General features: G+C 46.3%; 1 protein-coding gene across 2 annotated transcripts in view; it reads right to left on the bottom strand.

Moving 5' to 3' along the window:
- Nucleotides 1-1,021: 1,021 nt before the first annotated feature.
- PCDH19 (protocadherin 19) overlaps nt 1,022-24,105 on the bottom strand; it is a 146,990-nt gene continuing 123,906 nt past the window's right edge. For both annotated transcript variants that reach the window (XM_056859558.1, XM_056859559.1), the window contains exon 5: nt 1,022-1,845. In XM_056859558.1, the coding sequence (XP_056715536.1) occupies nt 1,253-1,845 (593 nt within the window). In that variant the 3' untranslated portion in view covers nt 1,022-1,252. The remainder of the gene's footprint in view (nt 1,846-24,105) is intronic.

Here is a 24,105-nt window from a genome sequence, read left to right as displayed (position 1 = left end):
ATATGTTTAAACAGAACAGGGCGCATATAGAATGCCTACACCAATACCCACGGATGGTATCACTTATAAATCGGACCTCAAAATCGTTCTTTTTCTCTGGTCTTTCCAAAAAGCAGGGAAGATCAGTTTGAAAACCAACCAGCAGCCCAGGAGAAACAATGCCCCATCATTCCTTGAGAACACCAAAAAAGAAAGGAAAGAAGGAAGGAATAAAGAAATTGATCTCATAAAAGTTTCAGCACAGCACATCTAACAACTGCAAATGAGATGCTAGAATCACCCCTAAAAGATCTTGGGAAGAAAAAGGGCATTGTGGTGTTGTTGGGGTGTGTGGGTGGGGGAATGTGGGAGAATCATTTGGCCGGATGACAAGGAGCTGTGGCAAACCTGGATCTACGTTTTGCAGTTTCCCGGAGTTTTTGGAATTTTTTTGTCTATTTGTAGAAAAAGCAAAGGAAGGAATGAATACACTCGAAAGCCTTTTCCATCACTAGACATACAGGAATTTGCAATATCAAATACGATAATAGTACAGATAAGCGAGTGGCGGCGAAAGGGTTTCAAAGGCAGGGGTGGTCATAGCAAAAGAGCAAGACGTTCAACGGAAGGGTGGGCTGGGGGTGCCGGGCAAGGAAGAAACCTCACTGGCTACAGTCTCTAACTCCATCGGGTTCTAATGCACATGTGGTGATTTTGAGCGCTGAGAGCACCGAAGCCCCACTTGGCACATAAGAGCTTTCACATGGGCACCGAAACTGCTGGACCAAAGCAAATGGATTCCAGGTTCATAGCCATGCCATGAGAAATGGCCGTTCCGCTGTCTAAATCAGAGGCATGTCAAGGTAAATATTCTAGATTACCAGATACAAGTCGCTTGTTTTGTTTTTTTCAAGATCCGATTCTTCATCAAGAATGGAATTTCACATTAGAGGTTTTTTCTTTTCTTTTTTTAAGATACAAAAATAGAAATCCAAAATACTTCATAGCTAATACTTTCCATCAACTGAACTGCTGCCATGCTGCCACCCTCTTGCCATGGAAAAACGGGAAACTGCCCAAGTTTGCTTTGACAGACACCCCTGCCGCCGGTTGAACCAAGTGGGATTGTCACATTAACGATAGCTTCATTTTATAAACAATACATTTAGGGAAAGCTTTTAAATACAGCAAGTTTGTGAACCGTCAGTAAGCTGTTAAAAAAAAAACAATACACACGTCCGGTCATGTCGCTTCCCTTCCTCTATGGCATCGCTTAGAGTACAATGTCTTTTAGCCTCTTCACTCCAGGCGAGTCTTTCTCTCTACATTCTTGCAGAAGAGGATTGATTTCATGCATTATATTTTCACTGTCTGCGCCCCTTGGCTCTGCCTCCATGGGCCGAGAAGGGCCATTGTTTACAAACGGCTCCAGGTCGCGATTTGCCGGGCAGTGCATTATGTTGTAGGACACAGATGGTTTGCTAGACAAGGGGCTCTTCAGATGGACGGGCGACGTGACGGGGCTGACGGCTTCACAGCCGTTCCCTGCCTCTCGGACTGCACCGTTGACCTTTGGGCTGCATATGGGAGGATCCACTGTTCTTTTGCCTTTCAAGTTGACTGGGCCCCGTTCCTCAGGGACGGGTTCACTCCCGTCTTTGCCAAACGTTGCAAAAGTCCTCTTTGTGCTACAGTCTTCATAAAGCTCCGTATCCACAGTGCTAGCTTCTATAGAGAGGGACATGACATTCCTTCCGTGCTCAGGGGATTTTGCTCGGCTGGGGACGGGGTTCCGGGGCATCCAGCATCGGTCAGAATGGCCAAGGATCCGGCACTCTTCTCTGCAATGAAATCCTTCGCCCTGATCTGTGGACAGAAAACAAAAAGGACATCTAGCATTTCTGCTCAGTTCAAAATATTTACTTGCTAAGGCTGCATTTGCCAACCGGTTGGCAAATCAAACTATGAGATCCTTTTGGTTCATTATGGGTTCAGATGACATATCTACATATCTATCCTTAAATGAGCTCAAGAAAATTTCCCTCTTCCTCAAGTAATCCTAAAATCCAACTACAGACATCAGTTCCCCTTAGGGTTGCCTACTCCAGGTTGGGAAATTCCTGGAAATTTGGGTTTGGAGCCTTGGGAGGGTGAGGTTTGGGGAGGGAAGTAACCTCAGCAGGGTATAATGCCATAGACTCCACCCTCCAACCCAGCCATTTTCTCCAGGGGAACTGATCACTGTCATTTGGAGATCAGTTGTAATTCTGGGTGATTGCCAGCCCTCACCTGGAGGTTGGCAACCCTAGTTCCCCTGGAGGAAAAGGCTGCTTTGGAGGGTGAAGTCTATGGCATTATACCCTCCTGAGGTCCCTGCTCTCCTCTAACTCCACCCTCCCCAGGCTCCACCCGCCTGGAGCCTATTTCCTTCCCATCCAGTCAGGTGATATCCAAGTCACCCAGAGGTTGCTTCCAGACCTAGAGTTGCCAACCTCCAGGTAGGACCAGGAGATCCCCCAGAATCACAACTGAATTCCAGATGACAGAGATCTATCCCCTTGGAGAAAATGGCTGCTTTGGAAGGTGGACTCTATGGCATTATATCCAGCTGAGGCTTCTCCCCTCCCCAAACCCTTCCCTCCTCAGACTTCATCACAAAATCTCCAGTAATTTCCCAACCTGGAACTGGCAACCCTAGTCAGGCCTGGCCCCAACAAGTCTTCCCTCAAAGGCCAAAATAGGCCTGGCATGGACCCTTCCCCTATGTTTTACTGACATAAACTGAAGCCTGGATTCTATGGTTGCTTAGCAACAGCCACTGAGGAAATCTGTAGCTTAAAGCTGCAGGCGTTCTTTTTATCATTTTCGGCTTTTAAAAAAACACACACACAGTGTTTTTGTTTTTTAGATTTCATATTTTTCTGCAAATCTGGGCCCCTTTTCAGGTTTGCAGAAAAATCTTTTTTGCCCATGCACAACTCGTATCATCAGAATTAAGTATCCAAAAATTTGGCTGACTTCTCTATTAGAATATGTTGCCCAAAATAAGGCTCAAGCTACCATCAACCAATAACATCTACACCAAAGACTTAAACTGGTGCAATACTCATTTCTTGTCTGTGAGTAAGCCCTGAAACTGAGCTTCTGTGACAGGTGGGATCTCTAAAAGAGAATTCTCAGCATCCTTACCAAACTACAGTTCTCAGGTATCTTGTAACAAGCAGGAAAAGCCATAACAGGTTTCAGATCTCCCTGTGTAGTATCTACCCAGAGAAATGAGTATTTGCTCTCTTTGTAATACCATATGAACACCACTTGCTTTCTAAAACCAGCTGCAGACATTTACAAAGTGACATTTTGAAGGGCTATTTTTTATTGCAAAGGCTTCCCCCCCTTTTATTGTTATTTGTACAGGTTGAAGTTCAACCTCCAACAGGTTAGGTGTCATTTGGCATTTTCTGCTGCTGTTGCTGCTGTCAGAACAAAAAAGCTAAAGGAAAACAGGTTAGGAAGGGAAATAAATTAAACTAGTTTCGGCCTGCGTGCCCGGCTGCGCCACGTCAGCATTTTCCTTCCTCCCATTGCCGGCGCTAAAAGGAATAGCACTTCAAACCTTCCTCGGCATGAGACATCCTCCATTTCAGGCTACGGTTTTTTGCTGGGTCCTCTTTTTCTTCAATTCAGTTGATTTGCTCTTGTTTTTCCTACCAGAACGCAGAGGTGCTGCCTGAATGATTCTCAACATCTTGTGCATGTACAGGATGGAGCTAAGTGCTCACCGATGACAGGTGGTTTCGTACTGTGGCTAAAGGTGAACCAGCTACACTAGAGAAAGTGTGGCTGCTGCAGAACTTTGGCACCCTCTCCTCCCCTCCCTCTTAAAAAAAGGTAAAGGTCCCCTGTGCAAGCACCAGGTCATTCCTGACCCATGGGGTGACGTCACATCCCGACGTTTCCGAGGCAGACTTTGTTTACGGGGTGGTTTGCCAGTGCCTTCCCCAGTCATCTTCCCTTTACCTCCAGCAAGCTCGGTACTCATTTTACCGACCTCGGAAGGATGGAAGGCTGAGTCAACCTTGAGCCGGCTACCTGAAACCGACTTCTGTCGGGATCGAACTCAGGTCGTGAGCAGAGCTTGGACTGCAGTACTGCAGCTTACCACTCTGCACCACGGGGCTCCTCCCCCTCCCTCTTACCCTATAATTTCTAGTCAGTTGTGATATAATGATGTGACGTCATTATACTAGGGTTGCCAACCTCCAGGTAGTAGCTGGAGATCTCCTGCTATTACAACTGATAGAGATCAGTTCACCTGGAGAAAATGGCCGCTTTGGCAATTAGACTCTATGGCATTGAAGTCCCTCCCCTCTCCAAATCCCACCCTCCGCCCCAAAAACCTCCTGCCGGTGGCAAAGAGGGACCTGGCAACCCTACATTATACTAAAAGTTATCCCTGCCCTGCTCCATTGGCCCCTGTTTGCAGAAGCTGCCTTATATTTGCCCAGTGTGGATGACCCGTCCACACGCTGACTCACTGTAAAGAGAGGGAGAGCAGGCATGAGCACGCCTGCCCCACCTCCTGCCTTTGCACAACTGCCGAGTCATCAGCATGGTGCGAATGCTCAGAGGAAGTACTTGTGTGCATGCCCCCTCCCTGTAGTCAGCAACATTCAAAAAGCTGTGTCACTGGTTAAGAGAAAGGGGCATGTGTGCAGGTACTTCATCCGTACATTTGCATCATGCAAATGTTGGGTTGGGGCCAGCACATTCATACCCACTCTCCCTCCACTTAGACTCACCATGCAGACAGGGCGACTGCACAGAGCTGCTGAGTCAGATCATTGGCCTATCAAGATCAGTATTGTCTACTCAGACTGGCAGTGAATCTCCAGGGTCTCAGGGAGAGACCTTTCCTATCACCGACTACCTAACCCTCTTAACTGGAGATGCCATAGAATCATAGAGTTGGAAGGGGCCATACAGGCCCTCTGGCCCAACCCCCTGCTCAATGCAGGATCAGCCTAGAGCATCCCTGACAAGTGTTAGTCCAGCCTCTGCTTAAAGATTGCCAGTAAGGGGGAGCTCACCACCCCCCTAGGTAGCTGATTCCACTGTTGAACAACTCTTACTGTAAAAAAAAAAAAAAAATCCTAATATCCAGCCGGTACCTCTCCGCCTGCTATTTAAACCTATTACTGCGAGTCCTATCCTCTGCTGCCAACAGGAACAACTCCCTGCCCAAAGGACTAAACCTGGGGCCTTCTGCAAGCCAAGCAGCTGCAATAACACTGAGCTACAGCCCCAACCTTAGTGTCATGTCACATGTTGAGCTGCCTGAACCAGGTGTGACAGGGAGATGGGAGGAAGAGAAATGAGGATGCTGTTCCCCATATTACCTAGTTGTGCTCTGAGAAACTGGACTGAACATCAGAAAGGGGGGGGAAGGGGGCTGTTCTACAAACTGTGAATGGCACTGACTGGCGTGCGCCTGTAATGTCACCAAGACACCTCTTTCCAATCCCCAGAGGAGTTTGGCACTTTAAAAAAGGTTTCCATGTTTTGTATTAATTAAGCAGCAAAGGAACCGGTTAACCAGGGGTATCAAACTCAATTGTTACGAGGGCTGGATATGACATAAATGTCACTTGGTAGGGCCGGGCCATGTCTCACCAGCCCAGATCAAGAGTGGGGGGGGGGCTGCCTCGAGAGCCAGATAAGAGCTTTCAAGGGGCCAGATCTGGCCTGCAGGCCTTATGTTTGACACCCTTGAGATACCCTGAAAAACATAACAATGGATTTTTTTTTTTTAAAAGGTGAGCAGCCATTGGTAGAAAGGAAGAACCCGCTTGTGAATGGCACCTGTCCAGGGTCGGATTTAGGTTTGATGAGGCCCTAAGCTATTGAAGGTAATGGGGCCCTTTATATGTCCAGCTGTCCTTTGTCAACAACAAATTGTCGCTGTTTTTTGTGTTGAATATATGCTATATGGTAATTTATGGACCTAATAGGTAATTGTTGAACTGAAATACAATTAAGAAGTATATTAATAGTGAAATAATTCTTAAGCTCTAACTTAAAATGATTTTTTATTCCTAACAAACTTAATAATGCAAACACTGTTGCTGTAAGTAGGTTTTATTTTATTTGTTTTTTATCTTATATTTTGGAAATGTACATCGTTTTTTTTTCCTTTAAATTTTTTTGGGGGCCCCAAGAGAGTGGGGGCCCTAAGCTATAGCTTGTTTAACTTATGCGTAAATCCGGCAGTACACCTGTCCTTCAAACAGTGAAGGTGGGGGGGTCAGGGAGGCTCACACTGTGGCTGAGGGATCTGCCATGATGTCTCTTTTTATATTACTTCTGTCTTTGCCATGAAACACAGCTGAAGTCCCTGGCCCTGGGCCAGGACTCATGCCACTGGACCATACCGATCCTTGGCTTACAATTGCCTTCTCTGGGATGCAGCCACCCCCGTTTGCTAAAAGAGCCTGCCTTTAATTAGACCCCTCCCTGGCTCGTTCTCATGGTGGTCTTTTCTCAAACCTGGCAAGCCTGGCCCATCGGGAGTTAACGCTAGCCACACGCAGTGAGACGGCATCTTCAGGTTTGATGGACTGCACCCCCAGCACGTTGCCGAATCAGCCAAGATCTGCATCCTGCCTGTCTGAGGACAGTTCATTTGGATGCTTTGTTCATCTGTGTACGTAACCTCGGCTTTTCTGCTCCATTTGTATTGCTGCCACATTCTAGCGCAACAAAAAAATAAAAAATAAAAGAGGCTGATAAAAATTCTCAGCACATAACCCAATGCAGCAAAAAATATGAGCAGCTTTAGCACTTAGAGTGAATCGGCTTGTAGAAAAGCAAACCCTAAGGAAGTTGCGGGGAGAGAGAGAGCGCGACAAGGAGAAACCAGCCGATGGGTCGCAACCCCGCATCTCAAACGTTCGCTGTTTTCTCTCTCCGCCACAGCGGCCACTCCATTGTGTGAGTGGCAATCGTAAGTGCCTGTGTAGGGGGTCGGAGATTGCAGGGCCCTGCCTGCTCTCCGAGAATGACGCTGCAAGCTATACACGCATACACACAGAGGCATGCACACCCCAGCCAGCACTAGGAACTGTCTAAACGTCGCTGCCTGTTAAAATGTTGATTTTGTTCCTTTCGGCTATTTGAGCAAAAGAAGGGATTATGTACTGCCTGTTTCTTCGTCGTCCCCTGACTGAACATCTTAAGTTAAGGCCACAGAACATGGGGTGGCTTGTTCAAATCAGAATCCTGGTTCATTGAAAATGCTATAGAAATGCTACGTTTTATGACCAAAGCTACAATTAAACATTTAAAATAAATCTGAAACAGACAACCACAAAACAGACCAGGGGGTTTTACGCACAGGTTGTTTCAGTAGCGCTCAGTCCCTGACTACTAAGGGGCTTCGTTTTCATTATGCACATCTTTTCCGACCTTCAGACGTTTTCCCCGCGCTTTCACGTCTTTTTCTGGATGCTGTTTCTGGAGGCATCCAGAGAACGTGGGGAAAACTCATGGAGGGAGCGGAGTGACTTCTAAAGGTCAGAAAAGAAGTACATCATGAAAACAAAGCTCCAAAGTTGTCGGGAGGGTGATTGCCACGGAACCAAGCTACGCATAAAAGGCCCAGGAAAAATCAGTTATTAAGGGTCAATCTCTGGACTCTTTTTAAAAGGCCATAAAGAATAAGACCAGAAACTGGCAATGATAAATATATCTATGTTGGGGGCGGTGTTGGTGGAAAGGAGAATTTGGGGACAGACTTGATCTACAACAGTGGTTTCCAACCTTTTTTTGACCAGGGACCACTAGGACTTCTTTGTTCGGTGCAGGGACCCCAAGGTTCAAAATAAAAATTCCGAGAATTTGAAAATAAACTTTAATCATAACTGTTAGTTAAACATTAAACTTAGAATAATATTTGAATATATATATTTTTTATAATAGAGAACTTTTAATTGAAAATATTAATTTATTATGGGTTTATAACTTTGTTTCGCGGACCTTAATTTAGTTCTCGCGGACCCCTGCGGGTCCGCAGACCCCCGGTTGGGAACCAGTGATCTAGAATCTATTGTATACCATAGAGTCTGCCCTCTGAAGCTGCCATTTTCTCCAGGGGGACGGATCTCTGTACTCTGGAGAGCAGTTATAATTCCAGGAGAACTCCAGGCCCCACCTAGAGGTTGGCAACCCTATGTATAGGGTTGCCAACCTCCAGATAGTGGGGAAGCAGGCACCTTTATACTAATACCAAAGGTTAGGAAAACAGTATAGGAGCGAAAAACATTTACAAACAAGGTGCAATTTTTATATAAGCTACTGAGATTCCTATAAACATACAATGTACAAATACAAGTCACACTATAACCAACACATCGTATGTACAAAATATACAATAAAGGAGCAAAAAATCTTTCAAAGGTCTCAGCAGAGTACTTGTATTTGTACATTGTATGTTTATAGGAATCTCAATAACCTCCAGATAGTAGCTGGATATCTCCCGCTATTATATCCCATGCTATTACAACTGATCTCCAGGCGACACAGATCAGTTCACCTGGAAAAAATGGCCGCTTTGGAAGTTGGACTCTATGGCATTATACCCCATTGAAGTCCCTCCCCAAACCCTGTCCTCCTCAGGCTCCACCCCCAAACTCTCCAGGTATTTCCTAACCCAGAACTGGCAAGCCTACCTATGTAAGATATGACAGGGCCGCTTCGGCAATTGGACTCTATGGCATTGAAGTCCCTCCCCTCCCCAAACCCCGCCCTCCTCAGGCTCTGCCCCAAAAACCTCCCGCCGGTGGCGAAGAGGGACCTGGCAACCCTACTTGCCTAGTCACTTTTAACTGGCGATGCCGGGGATTGAACCTGGGACCTTCTGCATGCCAAGCAGATGCTCGACCACTGAGCCACGGCCCCTCCCCATTTTAGACGTACATTTTGCGTCGTTAACTGCCATTTTACGGACTTTTATGACAGGTTTGCCTGACCGAATGGCAGGCTCTGTTTGTTTGTGTGCCTTTTCGTGCCGTGTTGCGGTCTTATTCAGTGCTATTTATCACACGCGGTCATGGAAGTAGCCTCAGGAACCCTTTCGGGTGAAAGGTCCAAGGTACGAACCTCCAAATAAATAAATCAGTGCCATGTTTTTTGTCTCTTTAAAAAACAGGCAAGATGAAAGCAAGGGGAACGACATGGTAACTGTTGAGCACAGCCGTCAACCTGAAAGAAAACACCTCAAGCCAGCCAACTCCAGAAATATACACACACACACACACACACACACACACACACACACACACATATATATATATATATATGGCTTTCAAGCCACCTCTATTGCCACCTCAGGGGACTGTCACAAAGGCAGCCCGTAATGGTCCCCAATCACAGACACGTCGTGTCTGTATCGATTCGAAAAGGTCTGAGCCGTGAAGCTCTCAGACAGGCGGGCAGGCAGAGAAAGCGGCAAAATTGCTGCAGAAAAGCCCGAGAGCGAAGAGGAATGGGCTATTTTTTTCCCCCATCTGCATAAAAACGGGTCTGGGCGAGAGTGTTCTTAAAAGGAGAGCTGGAAGGGCAAGTGGGCACAAAGCCTGGTGAGGAAGAGCCCCTGGGATGAAACGATGCCGATTCGCTGGGAAGACATTGAAGCAGTCGTCATAGGAAGCGGCAAACCGGGCCCGGCAGGAGCAGAAATGACAGAACTGCCCACGGTTAGGCCCACGGTGCGGTGCTGGGCCTAGCTGCCTCGCACGTGCGGCTCCCCCTGGTTCTGCAGCATTTACGGAAGCCTGTTACAGAAACACATTACTAGCTCCCTGGGTAAGCTGTAGCCGAAAAAGAGGGGAGGAAAAACAATCCTCGTTTGCCAAGCAAACTCCATACCAGACCTCAGTCTTAAGGTTATTTCAACCTCTTATTCACAGGAGCAAAGACAGATCAAGCCACAGCCAACTCCCCGGTTTTCAATACCAGGGTTTGCATCTCTTGTATAATTAAAGCCTAACTAGATGCATTCAGATCTGTGTTCGAATCTTCCCTGCATATTTGTAAAAGGCTAAACAGAGCTGTAATTCAGATCAGGGCAATGGTGCAGGGCTAGGAGAAATTTCACCCTCCAATCCTGCATGTTTTGTCAATTGAGCCCCTCATTTTCTCCAGGTGAACTGATCTTTATTGGCTGGAGATCAATTGCAATAGCAGGAGATCTCCAGCTACTACCTGGAACCCTATAAAGCATCCCATCATGATGCGGCGCTTCCGGGTTAAACGCAGAAGTGACATAATGGCATCATGCACAGCTGCGCGCGGGACCATCGCCCCAGCCCCACCCCAAAAACCTGCCGCCGGAGGAGAGGGGAAACCTGGCAACCCTACTCAAGAGGGCAGGGGGAGAAGATCGAGAGGGGAAATGGGGGATAGACACCAGGGTCCACTTTGAGAGGTGAGTCTCCTGCCGATTGCCAGTCTCATGCTGGCAACCCTAGTCCCAGCCCCTCTCCTTAAGGCTACTATAATTTGGGTGGAAGTCAAATTTCTGTCTAATGTTTGGGGGAAGAGTGAAAGCGTAGTAAATAAACAAATGCACATCCACTGCTTTAATAAGAACAATTTTAAAAGGTAGGCCGTCTGCACGGGAGCAAGTCTCATGACTGAACCAGCATTTTATGCTTTACTGTATCCATCTGTCATTCGCAGCGCAAAACTGGGCTCGCTCCGGGACTAGGAGACACACTGCAAATTCATTTTTTATGTATTATATCTATCTGTATCTTTGATACCAATCCTAAAATGGAAAGGGACAGCAGAGCGCCACCCCCACCCCCATGCATCTGCTTAAATACGCATCAGCTTGGCGTTGGGTGCCATGCGACCTTTTATTTCCGGCAGAACCCAAATTCACTGTAGCTTGGCACAACAAGAAAACAGATTGAAAAACCGACCCGTTCAGCTCCCCGAGCAATTGAATTATCGCCGACGGAATCTCCAGCCCCAGCCACAGAGGCAAAGTTGAAAAGTATTGAGGTACAAGTGCTTGGGGATTTAATATCTCTGATAAATGCTCCGATGACATGTACGGTTATGCAGTCTGGGCAATCACAATAGACCCCGAGCTTCCATTTTTCGGTGAGAAGCACAATTCATTCCGATACATGTCAGAAGGGTTTTGGAGAGCCGTATTAAGTAGGAGTCATTTGGGCTATTACATAGGGAGAGGAAACTGAAGCAGCGGGGGGTCTCTTTGAAGTGGAAAAAGGAAAGAGGGAAGAGAAAAGAAAAATCTACCTAGTGCTGACCATCATTGAAGTAAGTAATGGACAAACTGGATTTTATAAGGAGCGTGCTTAGGCAAAACTGAGGTTTCACGTTCAGTTATGGGGCTCTTCTGAACTAATAGCCTTTGGTTCACAATGGGAAGGAATCTCCAAGTGATTTTAGCCCTTTACTGACTGTCTCATGACTTTATAGTTACAGTGAGTGTTTAACCAACAAGCTATGTACACTCAAAATGGCAGGCTTACTAACAGATCATCAGTAAAAGAAGAAGAGGAGTTGGTTTTTATACCCCGCATTTCTCTACCTTTGGAAGTCTCAAAGCGGCTTACAATCGCCTTCCCTTCCCCTCTCCACAACAGACACCTTGTGAAGTAGATGGGGCCGAGAGCGTTCAGAGAGAACTGTGACTGGCCCAAGGTCACCCAGCTGGTTTCATGTGGAGGAGTGGGGCAACCACTCTGGTTCACCAGATTAGAGTCCTCCGCTCATGTGGAGGAGTGAGGAATCAAACCCTGTTCTCTAGATTAGAGTCTGCCATTCATGTGGAGGAGTGGGGAATCAAACCCCTTTCTCCAGATTACAGTCCACCACTCTGAAACATGACAAATGGCCCTGATTAACTAGGGGCTCCGATTTGTTTCCCCTCTCATTTGCTTCAGCCTTTGATTTAACACATTCCTAAACAAAACAGAGGTAAATGCATATTAAGAGTCTGGTCCAGTACCCAATCGTTACACTGTTAACACCCCTTTCCTTGAAAGACAGAAAAACTTGGAGTGACCTAGGTTTGCCAACTCCGGCTTGGGAAATACTTGGAGATTTGGGGGGTGGGAAGGGAGGGGTTTGGGGAGGGACAGGACCTCAGTGAGATATTATACCATAGATTCCACCCTCCAAAGCAGCCATTTCTCCAGGGGAAATTATCTCTGTCACCTGGAGATGAGTTCTAATTCTGGGAAATCCTCAGGCCTCACCTGGAGGCTGGCAGCCCTAGAGTGAAGATGGTGGTTGAGGAGTACATTATGAACAAGTGGTTAATCACAGAACAAGAATGTGTGTCTAAGCCAAACGGAAGGGATGTTTCTGATAAAAATTATTGGTAGCCGCCAAAAAAAAACAAAAACCTTTTTAGTGATTTTTCAGGTGTTGCTTGGAGAAGGGGCAAAAGTGTTCACCTATTCAAAGCGAGGCAATGCCAAGCTAGGAACAGGGAGACCATATGCCCATTTCCTGCTGCCAAAAGGGGGCACTACCCTCGCCTCTAGGGCTAGCGGAAAAACAGTGGGGTGCAGAAATGATGCTCCACTACATGATGTAACCACATCAGCAGACACTCTAGAAATTGGCTGTTCACTCAGACTGGCAATGGCATGTATTGGAACTGGAGGTGAGGGTAGGGTTGCCAACCTCCAGGTAATAGCTGGAGGTCTCCTGCTATTATAACTGATCTCCAGCCGATCTCCAGCAATATTGGGTAAGCTGCATAATTGTATTGTCTGCCTGTACTATTAGATTTTAACTTGTATAAATGCACAAATATATCTCCTGTATGCTTTGTAACAGAAACTCAAAGCACTATCGAGACTGCATGTCAATTCCAATACGTCTGCAAGTTGATTTGGCAAGCTGATGAAGGACCAACCGAAACGCGCGTCCTTGCTGCATTGCTGCAATTTCACTCACTACTCTTCGGCATCTCGTGCTCCAATCACAATATATATGGACTTTTTTGTTGCTCTTTCGGAGAGTCGCTTTACCTTTATGTTGGAGTGTGGTTTTGCCTCCTTGTACATCTAAGTTTATGTAGCCCTCTCGGGCAACAATTTTTGTAAATGTTTTAAGCCCTGTGTGGCTCATATACCAAGTGTGAATACCCACAAAAATAGTGGTATGACCTTAATACCATTAATAAGAATTTCATTAAATAAGAACCTCATTTCGACAATGTAGGGGTATGATTTTTAATACCTGTTGTTTATAGCTATTGTATATTAGCCAGCGTGGTGTTGTTCCCTTTAACCTCCAGGTAATAGCTGGAGGTCTCCTGCTATTATAACTGATCTCCAGCCAATAGAGATCAGTTCCCCTGGAGAAAATCAAAGCAGGCATATGGCATCCTATTTCTGGCTCAGTATTACCCTCACTGTGAATAGGCTCAAATCCCCAGTCAGCCATGGAGCTCATAGGGTGACCTTGCACCAGTGACTCTCAATCTAACCTACCTCACAGGGTTGTTGCGAGGATAAATGGAGGAAGGTGAAAATAATACATGCTGTCGTTAACTCCTTGGAGGAAAGTCAGATTAAAATGTAGTAAATACATTATGATGAGACAGCAAGGTAGACTTCCCCTGACTATGGAAGATCCACTGATTTAGCAATTTGTAATAATCTCTTTTCCTTTCTGTAAATGTATTAAGACAGCAAGGGAATAGCTTGTTGCTGGGCAGGGTATCTCTGGGTGTCTGTGTGCTAGTAATTGGGGCAAGAGTCACGGACGGTTACAGTAAACCATAACAAGAACTGGGTGAAACTGTTACTTTACTGCCGTCTCTATGTCTGTAGTGCTATCAGCTTTACCCTGAATGTTGATGGGTTGTCATATCTTGAATTTGGATAAATATCTCTCCCTCAGTACAATCGGGACTCAGAGATTTCTGCCCATTAGGGCCTCTGGGTCGCAGCTGCTCCAAATAAATAACTGTTTCTTGAAACAATGGTCTTTGGGTCTCTCCCCCCCCCCCCGAACCCCCAGTTTGTCACGACAATGAAAATCAAATACCATTTTTATATGACAGAACTGTAACACACAGGCTTTTGGGTAACACTGCAAAAGGGCTAGCTAGATTTATTGTAAGAACTTTCTTACAAGCACACCTCAGTACTGACCATTTGGAAATTTGGCACTACCATAATCAGTATGTTGCCAAGTCTGGATGCAGGCAAATTGCATGATCATTAAAAAAAAATTCATTTCAAAATCTTCCTGGAAGCTAATAAATTTTACAGCACTTTCAATTCTTTCTCATGGCAACAAAGAAAAGCTTAGTTCCAGACAAATTAAAATTAAATTGATTGCCTTAGGGGAATGTATTCAAATATCACTTTTCCATGTTCGAAAACTCTTTCCTTAAAACACTGAGGAAGGGGAAAGAGAGAAAACCAACCTCCAAGACTGTATGGAAACGGCAAATCATTAAATCCCTCTTTGCAAAACTGGGTAGCGGCAGGGGGAAAAAATACCAAACTTAAAATAAAATGCAAATATGTCACTGGGGTGCAGGCCTAACATTTGTGTCTGAATTTATGAATACCAAATATGAATAAACAGTAAACATAAAGGGATCAAACGTTGCTTTCGATTTTCACCCGTGTTCCTCCCTCTCTTCCAGAAAGCTTAAGGATGGCAACATTATATTTGGCCTGGGCAAGGGGGGGGGGGGGGTTGAGAGGGGAGGGCAAAGGAAAGATCCTACAACTCTGTATTGAAACCTACGAGTGATTCACACAACGCTGCCCGTTTTGCTCCTCCCTATCGATCAGATTGTGACTCCAGGAGCGCAGGGCTGTGTCCGTCGCTCACTTGTGTCCGTGAGCTGCCCCCTCCCCAGTTTGCATTTGTGTGGGCAAAAGTTGCTTTCAAAATGAATAATCACACAGATGTCATCCGAAGCAATTTTCCTGCTAGGAAGAAACATCGCAGCAATCAAAGCAGGGAAGAAGCTGCTGGCCGACATGCAATGAGAGGGCAGCAACGTGCCAGAACGGCACTTTTCTCGGCTGTACGTCCTTCCTTTTCTAGTCATTAGTATCCATTCGCTCTCATGGATTTCAAACATCCCAGGCCAGTGCATCTGTCAGGTATCCCCGCAGGTATGTCCTCTTGTCCAAAAATAGGGTTGCCAACCTCCAGGCACTAGCTGGAGATCTCCTGCTAATTACAACTGATCTCCAGCCGACAGAGATCCCCTGGAGAAAATGGACGCTTTGGCAATTGGGCTCTATGGCACTGAAGTCCCTCCCCTCCCCAAACCCCGCCCTCCTCAGGCTCCAATCCCCAAACCTCCCGCTGGTGGAGAAGAGGGACCTGGCAACCCTACCCAAACAGCCTCCTCCGTACCCTCCCCAATAGGGTTGCCAACTCCACGTTGGGAAAGTCCTGGCAATTCGAGGGGTCGGGACTCTCAGAAAGGTAGGGTTTGGGAAGGGGAGGGCCCTCAGCAGGATATCATGTGCTAGAGTCCAAAGCAGCCATTTTCTCCAGGGAAATTGATCTCTGTAATCTCAAGATCAGCTGTCATTCCAAGAGATTTTCAGGCCCCACCTGGAGGTTGGCAACCTTACTTTCCAATGGCTCCCCCTGCCCTGGAAAGAGAGGGTTAAAGGAGAAAGAGGTGCAGGGAGCATTGGTCAAAAACAAAACTTTAAAAAAATAAGGGAACGTACAGCAATGAACAGGTGATAATTCACCAAGAAGATATAGGAACTTTTTGAGGCTCTTCTGCTGATTTGTGATAATAAATTATGTTTTCATTTTTGTTTCTATATACCCCACTTGCTTCCTCAATGAGAACCCAAAACATCTTATACTGCTCCTCCATTTTCTTCTCGTAACAACAACCCTGTGAGGTAAGTTAGGCTGAGTGACTGGCCCAAGGCCATCTGGTGAGTTTCCATGGCAGTGTGGGGATTTGCACCTGGTTCTCCCAGGCTCTACTCCAACAGTCGAACCACTACACCTTACTGGCAGTTCGGATTTGGGGAAGGGTTTAAATGTCCACAGTGCTTCACATACATTGCCTCCGTAATCCTTATGACAACCCTGAAACGTGCCTCGGTATTACTGTTCCCATACTGTAGCTGGGTGTGTGTGCATGCAATGTGTATGTTGAGAAAATCTCAGTTCAGATAGCATATCAAAACCTGGGTTTGGACAGCCAGCGTGGTGTAGTAGTTAAGAGCGGTGGTTTGAAGCAGTGGACTCTAATCTGGAGAACAGGGTTGGTTTCCCCACTCCTGCACATGAAGCCAGCTGGGTGCCCTTGGGCTAGTTACAATGCCTTCCAAACTCTCTCAACCCCACCTACCTCACAAGGTGTCTATTGTGGGGAGAGGAAGGGAAGGTGATTGTAAGCCGATTTGAGACTCCTTAAAAATAGAGAAAATCGGGATATAAAAACCAACAACAACTCCTCCTCTCCTCCTCCTCCTCCAATTAGATGGGCAAACCATAGTTTCCATCTGCTCAGGTAGGCTGAGCATCAGCTGTAACTAGGGTCTGTCAATTCAGACATCACACCAAAGCCTAACAGAACTAAGGGTGGGGGTGTAAACCCGGTTCAAACCTTGAGTTTCAATTTCAGTTTGTTGGCTGATAGCAAACCATGATTTATCAATATAGGCATCATGTGTGTGTGTGTTAAGTGCCATCAAGTCGCTTCTGACTCATGGCGACCATATGAATGAAAGTTCTCCAAAATGTCCTATCTTTGACAGCCTGTCATAGGCATCATGGCTTACCATAATTAGGCTTTCTTAAGCAGGGTTTGGTTCGAGCTCTGAACTAAGACAACTCATGTAAATTCAGGGTAGAAGACTGAATTAAACTGGGGACTACTGGTCCACAGTTCGCATATTAGGCTACCACAATCACAAGAAGAAGAAGAAGAAGAAGAAGAAGAAGAAGAAGAAGAAGAAGAAGAAGAAGAAGAAGAAGAAGAAGAAGAAGAAGAAGAAGAAGAAGAAGAAGAAGAAGAAGAAGAAGCAGCAGCAGCAGCAGCAGCAAGAGGAAGTGTAGGGTTGCCAGGTCCCTCTTCACCACCGGCGGGAGGTTTTGAGGGCAAAACCTGTGGAGGGCAGGATTTGGGGAGGGGAGGGACTTCAATGCCATAGTGTCCAATTGCCAAAGCGGACATTTTCTCCAGGTGAACTGATCCCTATTGGCTGGAGATCAGTTGTAATAGCAGGAGATCTCCAGCTACTACCTGGAGGTTGGCAACCCTAAGCAAATGAGCATTCTGTCCAAGGTACCATTTTTTGTAAGTACATAACAAATTGGTTGACACAAGAGCCCCTTTGAGCATCTCATGCAAACATGCCATTTTGCAGGAAAGCCAGTACAGTGTAGCAGTTAAAGTGCTGAATTAGGCAAGAGGAGACTCCAGGTTCAAATCCCCATTCAGCCATACGACTCATAGGGTCTCTCTAAACGTAGACTACCTCACAAGGTTGTTGTAAGGATAACATGGAGGAAGGAGAGAGCCACATACAACTCCTGAGCTGCTTGGAGGAAGAATGGGGATATTATAGGATTGCCAACCTCCAGGTACTAGCTGGAGATCGCCTGCTATTACAATTGATCTCCAACTGAGAGAGATCAGTTCCCCTGGAGAAAATGGCCGCTTTGGCAATTGGACTCTATGGCATTGAAGTCCCTCCCCTCCCCAAACCCCGCCTTCCTTAGGCTCTACCCCAGAAACCTCCCAGCGGTGGTGAAGAGGGTCCTGGCAACCCTAGGATATAAATGTGTGAGAGACCATGAAGATGGAACACTTATTTGGCAAAATACAATTGGCTGCTCAAGAGTTCTTAGCATGTGAGTCGCCCTCAGCCGAGGATCACTGTGTGCTCATAAACGGAGAGGTTGCCTCTCTTCCTTATCTCCTGCAAGTTTAATGCCAGGAAACAAGATGTGACGGAAATACTGCATAATATTTCTCAACCCCACTCCTTCTCCATTTGTTAATAAGAGAGTCTCAGACCGTGCAGGAACATAATCCAACCACAGCTTCCCTTCAGAGAATACTAATAGATGGGAACCGTGACAAAAACCTCAGGAGCCAGAAAGAACCTTTCCCCTCATCTTCTTCAGCTCTGTTTTATGCTTTTAGGAGGTCCCCTTCCTCCCCCACCCCCCACACACGCTAAAGCCTGTTCCATTATTAGGAGGAGATCAATGATATTTCGACAAAACAAGCCACAGCTCACAAGGAATTCTTTTAATGAGGGGAAAGAGCATTTGAGTTACGCCAATTTATTAAGCAGCCATCGAGCAAGCCCAGGGTCTGAACCCGGCTCAGTAAACAGAGATTTTCATCCAGCTGAACACAACAGGCCAGATCCCAGGGCTGCAGAAGTCATTGTAAGCCCATCGAAGTCGGAGGCATTTGCCTCACTCACACCAAGGCATGGATCTGTCTTATTGAATTCCCCTCCACCATAGCCCATGAACACATGAAGCTGCCTTCTACTGAATCAGACCCTTGGTCCATCCAAGTCAGTATTGCCTACTCAGACCGGCAGCAGCTCTCCAGGGTCTCAGGCAGAGGTCTTTCACATCACCTACTTGCCTAGTCCCTTTAACTGGAAATGCCAGGGATTGAACCTGGGACCTTCTGCATGCCATGCAGACGCTCTACCACTGAGCCACGGCTCCTCCCCATTATCCATTACGAGTGTCGTTCCCTACTAGTTTATTGTACTTGTGTAATGAATGAAAATGGACATAATAACTGACATATTGGGCCTAAATGGAGGGAAGCAAAAGAGAAGTAATAGCAGCGTGGAGTTGGAAAAAATCAATGAGGAAGGTGGAGGAGGAGGAGGAGAAAAAGAAGAAGAAGAAGAAGAAGAGTTGGTTTTTATATTCCAACTTTCTCTACCACTTCAGGAAGAATCAAACCTACTTAAAATCACCTTCCCTTCTCCCTCCCAACAACAGACACCCTATGAGATAGGTACGGCTGAGAGAGTGTGACTAGCCCAAGGTCACCCAGCTGGCTTCATGTGGAGGATTGGGGAAACAAATCCAGTTCACCAGATTAGCTTCGGCCACTCATGTGGAGGAGTGGGGAATCAAACCCTTTTCTCCAGACCAGAGTCCACCGCTCCAAACCACTGCTCTTAACCACTACACCACGCTGGCTTAGGGGTGGAGCCTGGGGAGGGCAGGGTTTGGGGAGGAGAGGGACCTCAGCAGGATATAATACCATAGAATCCATCCTCCAAAGCAGCCATTTTCTCCAGGGGAACTGATCTTAGTCGTCTGGAAGTCAACTGTAATAGTGGGAGATCTCCAGGTGCCACCTGGAGCCTGGCGATCCTATGGGACGCCGTTCCCTGGGTGGAGAAAGAATGATGCATGCAGCCCTTCTTCTCTGCATCTCACCCACAGCAAGAGCGATCAGCCATCTCTGAGCTTAATAGGGTATTCTGTACCGAACACATTGTCGCCAAGCTTACTTGCATTAATAAGGTGAGCCTTAAGAAGGGGGATGAACTCAATAATCTGATAGGGCTTTCTCATCTCAATCCATTATGATTCTATAGTTTACATACCCAATTCCCATTAATGCTAATGGGAGCTACTGTATCGCGTGCCGGGAGAGAAGAAATACAGGCCTTTTGACTTCATTACAGAAATTTAAAATTCATTACCATGGGATACTGAGGGATTGCCCTAAATACTCCTCCTTTGTTATATATTTCCTTGTTAATGCAATCATTTGAGAGCGCCGTACCCTGCTGAGTAGGAAACATTTTCGAGGCTGTTTAAAACACATTTGCCACAATTGGAAGCAACTCTTTTGTCTCCATTTATGCCTTTGACACCAGGCTGCCTTCAGCTTAATGGGGACCGAGCAGATGAAAGCAAATTAATCCAAAAGGTGACTTTTTTCTATCCTATTGTCAAATCGCACACAGACAAATTCAAGTATTCCTCGCCTCGGTCTGATTCAACGTAAGCCAGGCATTCAAATCTGAGTTTGCAACAATGAATCCAATTATTAGAACATCCTATTCAAAATTATGCGTCGATCAGAAAATGGCCGCTTGACTATTCTCTTCAAAAATTACAGAAAACAGAAATTACTGGGGGGTGGGGGAGCTTGCACACGCGTGTAAGATAAGGGAACAGATTCCAAGGTTAAACTAAGCAGCAACGAGCCACGCATTTCACTGGCATAAAGTGGAATCAACTCGCTCAGAACATTTCCCCCATAAATCCTCCCATCCTTTCCCATTGGCACCTATGCAGCCATTTATATCCAGTGAAGTCAGAGTGGGGGGGAAACCGCCTGTAAATGTTGCATGTAACAGCAGACGGCTTGGTTCACAAGCTGGTGGATTTGCACAGGGCTCTTGGAATCACTGAGGCCCCAGCCAGACAGAAATGCCAGTGTGCTGGAAGTAGGGTTGCCAACTTCCAGGTACTTATACCAAAAAAATCAGCACGGAGGCTCTGCTCTTCAATATCAAATTATATTCACCAATTATGAGTATCCCTTATTTATATAACACACTGTATATATTCATATAAACATAAAAATAAAAATAAAAAACATTTCCACAAAAATAATACAAAGTGTTAATTCACACTAGTCAATTTCAAAATTGTTACAAAGTGTTAATTCACACTAGTCAATTTCAAAAGTGTTAATTCACACTAGTCAATTTCAAAATTGACATTAGTCAATTTCAAAATCAGTTACGCAAGTGTAAGCTACACTTGAGTAACTGATTTTGAAATTGACTAATGTGAATTAACACTTTGTATTATTTTTGTGGAAATGTTTTTTATTTTTATGTTTAAGAGATCTTTAAGAGCACAGCCTCCGTGCTGATTTTTTTGGTATAACTGTGGTTAATACAGCATAGATTTATTGTTTGTATCAAACTTCCAGGTACTAGATGGAGGTCTCCTGCTATTACAACTGATCTCCAGCCGGTAGAGATCAGTTCCCCTGGAGAAAATGGCCTTGTCAGCAATTGGAGTCTATGGCAATTGGAGTCCCTCCCCTCCCCAAACCCCGCCCTCCTCAGGCTCCGCCCCCAAAACCTAGCTGGAAGTGATGTGGGGCCACCGATAGTTGGGTAGGGAAATCACAGCCCTACAAGAACAAGGAAAGACAGAGAGGAAAGTTGGCAGGAGGATTGTGGGCACCTTGCATGGAGGATTTGGAGCCATAAAGCCCAAGATGAGGCTTTACTCCGCAAGCCCGAAAGGAAATCCAGGAGGACCGACTGACCACAACATTGAGACACCGCTGTCTAAATAGCACCGCGGTGATATGACAGGGCAGGGGTCCCCAACCTTTTTGAGCCTGCGGGCACCTTTGGCATTCCAATACAACGTGGTGGGTACAGCTGCAAAATGGCTGCTGCAGGAGGCGGAGCCAGCCACAAAACGGCTGCCACAGTTTACCTTCTGTCACACAGTGAAGAGCCTTATGTTATGGTGGACAGCTGCTGCTAAAACAAGGTTTTCATAATTCTGCATGCGCAATCTGATCTCCAGGGGCCAGTCACTTTGCTGAGCAAAAGCCCCATCTGGCCCTGCTAGACTCCTGGAGGTTTACTTTTTTCCTTTTCTGGTCTTCAGGAAAGCTGGAAAGAGGTGCCAACTAACTGAGATGCTGCAGCTTCCCGCGAACTTTCCTCCCTAACCTTTCTGTCCCTCTTGTGGTGTTAGACTTGTGAAAACAGTGGCAGGCCGAATGACATTCTTCAGCCCCTTTCCCTTGGGCTGCTTTTGATTCCTTCTGTGAAAAATCCTGCCAGCTCCCATGGGCACAGGAAGCTCCGGCTCCCTCGGCTTTTCTACACTCTCCCTCCCAACGCCGTGGTGGTCATTTGTAGCTGGGCAAGCCTCGGTCTTCCCTGGGTTAAGACTCCCCTCCTCTGAGCTGCTGCCTGGAAGCAGCCTGCCCTGCCCCGCCTTGCCCTTGTATCAGTTGCTTTGTTGGATTGCTCATATGTCCTTGCCACATTGAACGGATGTACAACTTTTACTATGTCGACAAATTAAAGGTAATAGGTACTTTGATTTTTTTAAAAAACAACACTTGTGGGTTGCCAGAAGAGCTGTTGGGGGTCACCATGCGGGGGGTCCCTGTGATAGGACATCACAATCTGTGCCATTCTTCCAAGACGCTGATTATCAGATGAGTCCTTGCCCTAGAGTCTCCCTTCTAGGTCTCCAGCAGTTCTCCTTACACACCAGGGGGGGGAAACCCTATGTACAAATACCAGTGCCATGAAGCTGATAAAAGGGGGCTGCCTTTATTCATGGTAGCTACGCTCCTTGGATGAAGAATAGACATTCTCACAAGGCTCCCAAAAATCTCAGCTTGCAAAACAGAACCCAAAGTTTCTAGTTCTCAGAGATTTTAGACAGAGGTCTGAGGCTATGATGGTAGAATGTAAGAGAGTGAACTGCTTAAGGGGGAAGGGCTGCAACAGAGCTGCCCTGTTTGGGTATAAATCCCACCCAGGTTGCTAGGTACCACACACACTCTCTTCCTCAGGTTTTCTCCTGCCACTGGCAAATGCCATGCCACCCCCCAAACACACCATCTGAGAGTAGCAAGGCAGTATCTGAAAAATACATGATGCGCAAACACAACATATAGTGGAGCTCTTTTAGAAGGGAGGGGATGTAGCCTATGTCCTTCATAAGTCCCCAGGTTTGATCCCTGGCATCTCCAGTTAAGGATGATGAAGAAGAAGAGTTGTTTTTTATATGCCAACTTTCTCTACCTCTTAAGGAGAATCAAACCGGCTTATGATCGCTTTCCCTTCCTCTCCCCACAACAGGCACCTTGTGAGGTAGGTGGGGCTGAGAGAGTTCAAACAGAACTGTGACAAGCCCAAGGGCACCCAGCTGGCTGCATGTGTAGGAGCGGGGAAACCAACCCGGTTCTCCAGATTAGACTCTGCCACTCATGTGGAGGAGTGGGGCATCAAATCTGGTTCTCCAGATTAGAGTCCACCGCTCTTAACCACTACACCACGCTGGTTCTCAGGATCATGGAGAGCAGGAGTTGGGAAAATAAAAGATAACACATGGCTTTTGGTTTCATTATATTTTTATGTTTTAACTGATGGTCTTTAACTTTTGTCCTCAGCCACCTTGGAAGTTTTTTGCTGGGGGGGGGGAGACTTTTCAATAAATAAGTGACAGGGGGTGGGAGGGAAGACTGAGAGACAGTTGCTTTCCTAAGGCCCTCTTGTGAGCTGAGGTAAAATTTGAACCAGAGACTTGTTTACCACTCATGCTCCTGGAAGCCCCACCAAATGCACATTTACTCTGAAGTCAGTCCCTAGAGTTCCATGGGGCTCACTCCCCATAGAATCAAAGAGTTGGAACGGACCATCAGAGTCATCTAGTCCAACCCCCTGCACAATGCAGGAAACTCACAACTACCTCCCACACACACACCCCAGTGACCCCTACTCCATGCCTAGAATATGGCCAAGATGCCCTCCCTCCCATGAACTGCCCAAGGTCATAGAATCAGCATTGCTGACAGATGGCCACCTAGCCTCTGCTTAAAAACCTCCAGGGAAGGAGAGCATACCACCTCCTGAGGAAGCCTGGTCCACTGAGGAACCACTCTGTTAGAAAAATCTTCCTAATGTCAAGATGGAAACTCTTTTGATTTCATTTCAACCCGTTGGTTCTGGTCCGACTTTCCGGGGCAACAGAAAACAACTTGGCACTATCCCCCATTTGACAGCCCTTCAAGTACTTGAAGATAGTTATCATATCCCCCTCAGTCTTCTCCTCTTCAGGCTAAACATACCCAGCTCCTTCAACCTTTTCTCATAGGACTTGGTCTCCAGACCCCTCACCATCTTTGTTGCCCTCCTCTGGACACGTTCCAGCTTGTCTACATCCTTCTTAAATTGTGGTGCCCAAAACTGAACACAATACTCTAGGTGAGGTCTAACCAGAACAGAGTAAAGCGATACTATTACTTTGCATGATCTGGACGCTATACTTCTGTTAATGCAGCCCAAGATTGCATTTGCC

This window comes from Euleptes europaea, chromosome 13 (genome assembly GCF_029931775.1).
Source record: "Euleptes europaea isolate rEulEur1 chromosome 13, rEulEur1.hap1, whole genome shotgun sequence".
NCBI lineage: Eukaryota > Metazoa > Chordata > Lepidosauria > Squamata > Sphaerodactylidae > Euleptes > Euleptes europaea.
This window is presented reverse-complemented; position numbering and strand designations above follow the sequence as displayed.